The sequence below is a fragment of the Eriocheir sinensis genome, chromosome 60, assembly GCF_024679095.1.
Source record: "Eriocheir sinensis breed Jianghai 21 chromosome 60, ASM2467909v1, whole genome shotgun sequence".
Classification (NCBI taxonomy): Eukaryota; Metazoa; Arthropoda; class Malacostraca; order Decapoda; family Varunidae; genus Eriocheir; species Eriocheir sinensis.
Window position 1 is genome coordinate 3,485,218 of NC_066568.1, and position 7,500 is coordinate 3,492,717.

The 7,500-nt window shown below is 40.6% G+C and overlaps 1 protein-coding gene across 6 annotated transcripts in view; it reads left to right on the top strand.

Moving 5' to 3' along the window:
* Nucleotides 1–7,500, top strand: part of LOC126985752 (matrix metalloproteinase-2-like) — a 94,990-nt gene that overhangs the window by 40,756 nt on the left and 46,734 nt on the right. For all 6 annotated transcript variants that reach the window (XR_007739009.1, XR_007739008.1, XR_007739006.1 and 3 more), the window contains exon 3: nt 475–644. Coding sequence is in view for 1 of the 6 variants with exons in the window: in XM_050841004.1 (XP_050696961.1) it covers nt 475–644 (170 nt within the window). In the remaining 5 variants the exon portion in view is untranslated. The remainder of the gene's footprint in view (nt 1–474; nt 645–7,500) is intronic.

The window sequence follows — 7,500 nt, forward strand, 5'->3', positions numbered from 1 at the left end:
TCTCTATAACTGTCCTTCCATCTTCAGGGCAAGGGGTCTGTCATATCCCTATCAATTTATATACAGCCTCCGATAAGAGAACAGTTTTCTCTGGTACACCATTTTCTATGTAAGTGGAAGGGTGACTAAAGCTAGAAAACTACCAAGCCCTCAAGACCTCACCACGCACCATTTTCTATATGATGAAAAGGTTGACTAAAGCAAAACCACAAGTATTTAGGTCGGTACTATAAGACAGTTTCGCTTCTCGCATCTGCTATTTCTAAAGGTCAAAGAGGGGGGTTAGTCGGGTTCTAAAAAGTGTTTCTTCAGGTTCACGGTACAGAAGAAGGGTCAAACTACCACCAGGGTCATAAAACTACTCCCGGAAATGCCTACAACCCCTACGGAAGCCTTGTCAAATAGGTGTTCTTGGGCCACGAAATATCTTATAACACGACCCATATCTCAATCCCTGTTTCTCGTCCCCGGCAGAGGTTCGGCCATATCCCAATCACGGGTCGGCTGGACAAGGCCACGAGGGCGCTGATGAAGGCCCCGCGGTGCTCCTTACCTGACGTACAGCCCTCAGACGGGGACCACCACCGCATCAGGAGGTTCGTCAAGCAAGGGAAGAAGTGGGACCGATTCAACTTGACGTGGGGGTGAGTACGAAGTGACCTTTTGATGGATTTTTCTATAATTCCGCTGTTTATTCTGTGTTTTCTTCTGGTTATCGTCTTTATTATGGTGTTTTCTCATCCCCTGTTCTGTAAATGTGTGAGATTGAGAGATGGAGAGGGGGAGGGGGTAATTAACAGAGAAGGAGGAGGAGGAGGAGGAAAAAAGGAAGAGTAGGAAAGGGTTATCAGATATGATGTGGAAGAGATGGAAGAGGAGGAGGAGGAGGAGGGGAAGGAGCTGTTTATTCTGTGTTTTCTTCTGGTTATCTTCTTTATTATGGTGGTTTCTTATCCCCTGGTTCTGTAAATGTGTGAGTAGAGAGATTGAGACGTAAAAATGAAAAAAAATAGACGACGTTGGGATGATTACGAAGTGACCCTTTGATCGACTTGTTTATAATTCCGCTGTTTATTCTGTGTTCTCCTCTGGTTATCGTCTTTATTATGGTGTTTTCTTATCCCCTGGTTCTGTAAATGTGTGAGATAGAGAGATTGAGACGTAAAAATGAAAAAAAAAATAGACGACATTGGGGTGATTACGAAGTGACCCTTGATCGACTTGTTTATAATTCCGCTGTTTATTCTGTGTTCTCCTCTGGTTATCGTCTTTATTATGGTGTTTTCTTATCCCCTGGTTCTGTAAATGTGTGAGATAGAGAGATTGAGACGTAAAAATGAAAAAAAATAGACGACGTTGGGGTGATTACGAAGTGACCCTTGATCGACTTGTTTATAATTCCGCTGTTTATTCTGTGTTCTCCTCTGGTTATCGTCTTTATTATGGTGGTTTCTTATCCCCTGGTTCTGTAAATGTGTGAGATAGAGAGATTGAGACGTAAAAATGAAAAAAAATAGACGACGTTGGGGTGATTACGAAGTGACCCTTGATCGACTTGTTTATAATTCCGCTGTTTATTCTTTGCTCTCCTCTGGTTATCGTCTTTATTATGGTGTTTTCTTATCCCCTGGTTCTGTAAATGTGTGAGATAGAGAGATCGAGACGTAAAAATGAAAAAAAATAGACGACGTTGGGGTGATTAGAAAGTGACCCTTTGATCGACTTGTTTATAATTCCGCTGTTTATTCTGTGTTCTCCTCTGGTTATCGTCTTTATTATGGTGGTTTTTTATCTTTTATTTATTTATTTATTTATTTTTATTTTTTTATTTTTTCCGCTGGTTCTGTAAACGTGTGCAGGATAGAGAGCTTGAGACGTAAAGATGAAAAATGGAAATAAACTTGACGTGTGGGTAAGTACTGATTATTTAACTGTTTCCTTTATAGTCTGTGTTATCAACTTCTTTTATTATTTATTATTTATTCTACGGTATTATCTCTGTCTTCGTCTTGTCATTATTACGGGTGAGTACAGACAGTGACGTTTTCATCTATTTTGTATTCTTTTGCTGTTTTATTCGTTTTCGTTTTATTAATGAAATTGAAAAGAGAAACAAAATTAACGCGTCGGTGATTACAGACAATAACATTTTTTTCCGTATATTTTTTCTTCCACTGTTTTCTTCTTTGTCTAAGTCCTTTTATTATCCTTTTTATCTATTTATTCTTTATTCGACTGTATCTTATTATTATCATGGGTGAATAATGCTGTAAATCGTGTATTTTTTTTCTTTTTTACAACAAAGGAGACAGCTCAAGGGCACACAAAAAAAGAAACAATTATAAAAAAAAAGCCCGCTACTCGCTGCTCCTAAAAAGAATCCAAAGAGGTGGCCGAAAGAGGGGTCAATTTCGGGAGGAGATATATATAAGATGTTTGCTTCCTTTTTTTCAGCTACAAATAAAAAAATGAAAAAAATATACAAAAAAAGGAAAGAACGATGAAAACAATGCAATAAACGATAGCTATTCTAGTATTCTTTGATGATATGATAAAGTATGTTGCTATTTTTTTATGGTTAAGGCAAAAAAATGGAGTAAATGGTTTATTTTATGATAATGTATAAAAAATTATTGCTAGCTTTCTATTTTACAATCTAGAAGGCAAAAGATTATATATGCAGAACAATGGAGATAGCAGTGTAATAAATGATAATCTTCTATAGGTAATGTTGGGAGGATGCGATATGAAAAAAAATGTTCACTATCTTGTTATAAACATGTATATTTTTTTTTTACAATAAGGGGGAAAATAACGAGGGCAAAAAAGAAAGATGAAAAGAGGTTGATACTTTTTTTAGGTAAAGAAGGGAGGAAAGAGGGAGAAAAAAATAAAAAAAGAAGAAATATGGAAAGAATACAAGTGAGGAAAGGAAAAGCAAGGTGAAGGAAAGTGGAAGGGAGGGAGAAAGATAAAGACAATGTATGGGAAGGGAGAAGAAAAGTGAGGGAGGGAAGGAAATGGACAGGAGAGGAAGGGGGAATAGAGGAAAAAAGGAAAGAACGGAAGGAAGGGAAGGAAGAAGGGAACAGGGAAGAGAGGGAAAGATGGAATGGGAGGAAAAGAAAAAGGAAAAGAATGGGATGGCGGGAAGGAAGAAGGGAACAGGGAAGAGAAGGAGAGAAATAATGGAAGGAAGAGGAAAAAAGGAAAGAATGGGAGGGAGGGAAGGAAGAAGGGAACAGGGAAGAGAGGGAGAGATGGAATGGGAGGAAAAAAAAAGGAAAAGAATGGGAGGGCGGGAAGGAAGAAGGGAACAGGGAAGAGAGGGAGAGATGGAATGGAAGGAAGAGCGGAAAAAAGGAAAAGAATTTAAAGAAGGGGAGGAAGAAGGGAACAAAAAAACGAAGGAGGAAAGGAAAGAGAAAAAGAAACACAGAGAAGAAGGGAGGAAAGGAACAAAAATGATAGGGAGGGAAAGAAGGGAGAGAGAAAGGGTGGTAGGGAGGGCAGGAGGAAAGGAAGAGTTACCCCCTGAACATAAATTTTCTTTAAGGGTCCCTACAGTACGTTTTCTTCATATCTAGGGTGACTAAAGCTTTCTCTCTCTCTCTCTCTCTCTCTCTCTCTCTCTCTCTCTCTCTCTCTCGTTAAGTGTCTACCCTCACAATATCAGTTTTCTCTAATATCAAAGAAAACGAGGTGAGAGGCTTTGCTTTTTAACTCTTTAGTGCATTCTCCGTAGACTATATGCGTGTGTGTGTGTGTGTGTGTGTGTGTGTGTGTGTGTGAGAGAGAGAGAGAGAGAGAGAGAGAGAGAGAGACTGTCCTATCAAACCTGACTTCCCTACATCCTCCTTTGATAAAAACCACGTGTTGTTACTACTACTACTACTACTACTACTACCACTACTACCACTACTACTACTACTACTACTACCACTACTACCACTACTACTACTACTACTACTATAAAGTAACTTCTACTACTATTACTTCCACTACTACTACTACTACTACTACTACTACTACTACTACCACAGAACACGAGGAATGCAGGAAGGAGAGAGGGAGAGAGAGGGAGGGAAGGAATGTAAGAAGGGAGGAAGAAAAAGAAAGAAGAGATATTTTGAGAGGAGGGAGAGAGAAGGAGAGAGGAGAAAGGAAGAAGGAGAGAGAGAGAGAGAGAGAGAGAGAGAGAGATGAGACAATAAGAGACATGAGATAAGAGTAACATGATGCTTGCAGAGAGAGAGAGAGAGAGAGAGAGAGCTAATATCCTTCTTTTTTAAATCCTTAGCTCCTAGAAACACACACACACACACACACACACACACACACACACACACACACACACACACACACACACTCCCTCGTGTCCTCCACACTAAGGATGAAGATTAGAATGGGATTACATATCTTCCTCCTCCTCCTCCTCCTCCTCCTCTTCCTCCTCCTCCTCTTCGTCTTCCCCGCATGCTTCTTCCTCTCCCTCTCTATCTCTAACTTCCCTCACAACCCTATTTCCTCCTCCTCCTCCTCCTCCTCCTCCTCCTCCTCCGCCTCGTCTTCCTCCTCCTCTTCCTCCTCTTTTTATTTTTCTTATCCACTTATTTTAACACTCCTTCCTCCTCCTCTTTCTTCTTCTCTTCCTCATCTCCTCCTCTTCTTCCTCCTCCCTGTCCATCCTCCCTTCTCCTCTTCCTCATTTTTCACTCCTATAATTTTTTCTCCTCCTCCTCCTCCTCCTCCTCCTCCTCCTCTTCTTCATAAAACGTCAGACTAAGCTGGTTTCTGCGGTTTGTGTGTGTGTGTGTGTGTGTGTGTGTGTGTGTGTGTGTGTGTGTGTGTGTGTGTGTAACAATAGCGAGGTGGATGAGCATGTAAGTGAGTGACGTGTGTGTGTGTGTGTGTGTGTGTGTGTGTGTGTGTGTGTGTGTGTGTGTGTGTGAGGACTAATTCTTTTCATTTTGTACAATTACTCTGTGTTAATGTTATCTCCCTCCTCCTCCTCCTCCTCCTCCTCCTCCTCCTCTTCCTCCTCCTCTTCCTCTTCCTCCTCTTCCTTCTCGTCTTCCTTTTCCGTTTATTTCTTCACTATTATGTATGTTTCTATCACTTCTTCGTCTTCTTCTTCTTCTTCTTCTTCTTCTTCTTCTTCTTCTTCTTCTTCATTCCATTTCTCTCTACTTGTTACATTTCTCTTCTTTTCCTTCATATAAATTTTTACACATTTATTTTCTTCACTTTCTCGTCCTCCTCTTCGCCTTTCCTTTCTTTTCACCTTCCCTTTTTTTCCTTTATTTTCTTTCTTTTCTTTTCTTCCTTTCCTTTTTGTCTTTTTTGTCTTTTTCCTTTCTTCCTTTTTCCTTGCCTTTTTTTTCTTTTTTCTTTTCTGTCCTTTCTTTTATTTTATTTTATTTTCCTTTTTCCTTTCTTTTTTTCATCTTTCCTTTCTTTTCTTTTCACATTCTCCTCCTCTTCTTTCTTTTCTTCACCTTCTCCTCCTTTTCGTCTTTCTCCTCCTTCTCCTTCCTTGACTTGATTCAGGTCTTCAAGTACCTCAACAAGTCCAGTAACATCGCTCACCAAGTTTTTATATTTTTAATCTCCAAACTAACCTAAGAACTAGATATAATGGTCTGATTCAAGCGATGCGATGTAGTTCAGACTTTGGAAGGAGTTTTTTCTATTTGTAACTCCTTCCTTAATTTGATTCAGGTCTTCAAGTATACCGCTACAAGTCCAGTAACATCGATCACCGAGTTTTTATATATTTTAATCTCCAAAATATACCAAAAAAACTAGATAAAATGGTCTTCTGATTCAAGCAAGGCGATGCAGTAAAAAGTTTGGCAGGATCTATTCTTTCGCAAACCGAGTCATCCGTCACTGCAACAACCTTCCTGCAGAAATAGTTAGTGCGAAATTTCAAGCTTCAAACTAACCCAGGAAATAGAAATAATGGTCTTCTGATTCAAGCAAGGCGATGCAGTAGAAAGTTTGGCAGGATCTATTCTTTCGCAAACCGAGTCATCCGTCACTGCAACAACCTTCCTGCAGAAATAGTTAGTGCGAAATTTCAAGCTTCAAACTAACCCAGGAAATAGAAATAATGGTTTTCTGATTCAAGCAAAGCGATGCAGTAAAAAGTTTGGCAGGATCAATTCTTTCGCAAACCGAGTCATCCGTCACTACAACAACCTTCCTGCAAAAATAGTTAGTGCGAAATTTCAAGCTTCAAACTAACCCAGGAAATAGAAATAATGGTCTTCTGATTCAAGCAAAGCGATGCAGTAGAAAGTTTGGCAGGATCTATTCTTTCGCAAACCGAGTCATCCGTCACTGCAACAACCTTCCTGCAGAAATAGTTAGTGCGAAATTTCAAGCTTCAAACTAACCCAGGAAATAGAAATAATGGTCTTCTGATTCTAGCTAGGCGATGTAGTAGAAAGTTTGGCAGGATCAATTCTTTCGCAAACCGAGTCATCCGTCACTGCAACAACCTTCCTGCAGAAATAGTTAGTACGAAATTTCAAGCTTCAAACTTACCCAGGAAATAGAAATGGTCTTCTGATTCAAGCAAGGCGATGTAGTAAAAAGTTTGGCAGGATCTATTCTTTCGCAAACCGAGTCATCCGTCACTGCAACAACCTTCCTGCAGAAATTGTCAGTGTGAAAACCACCAACTCCTTTATATATAGTGAGGGTTTCTGTTGCCTGTTTTCCCATGCTTCCTCCTCCTCCTCCTCCTCCTCCTCCTCCTTTTCCTCTTTCTTCTCCTCCTCCTATTTCTGTTCCTTCGTTTCCGTTTCTGCTGGTTTCGTTTCTTCCGTTTATCCTGCTTCTTCTTCCTTCCCTCCTCCTCCTCCTCCTCCTCCTCCTCCTCCTCCTCGTGTAATTGGGTAATGGGGCCACAACTGTCACCCTTGTGTCTTAATTGGTTGTTAGGGGGGAGGGGGAGGGGAGGGGGAGGGGGTAATTAATAGAGAAGGAGGAGGAGGAGGAGGAGGAGGAGGAAAAAAAGGAAGAGTAGGAAAGGGTTATCAGATATGAGGTGGAAGAGATGGAAGAGGAGGAGGAGGAGGAGGAGGAGAGAAAGGAAGGTTATGTTTAGGAAATAGTTTACAGAGAGAGAGAGAGAGAGAGAGAGAGAGAGGCATCCTCACTCCCACTTCCTTCCTCATTAACAGCCCTAACCCTTTCTCTCTCTCTCTCTCTCTCTCTCTCTCTCTCTCTCTCTCTCTCTCTCTCTCTCTCTCTCTCTCTCTCTCTCTCTCTCTTCCCTTTCTCTCTGCCTTTCTTTCCTTCCCCTCCTCCCCTTTCTTCTCTTCCTTTCCTCCCTTCTCTTTCTTCTCCTCTCCCTTCTTCCTCTTTCCTCCCCTTCTTCTTCTTCTTCGTTATCATGCTTTCTGTCCCTCTTTTTCTTCCCTTTTCTCTACTCCTCTCTTCTTATTTTCTTCCTTTTTTTATTCTTTTTCCTTTTTCTTTTTTTCTTCC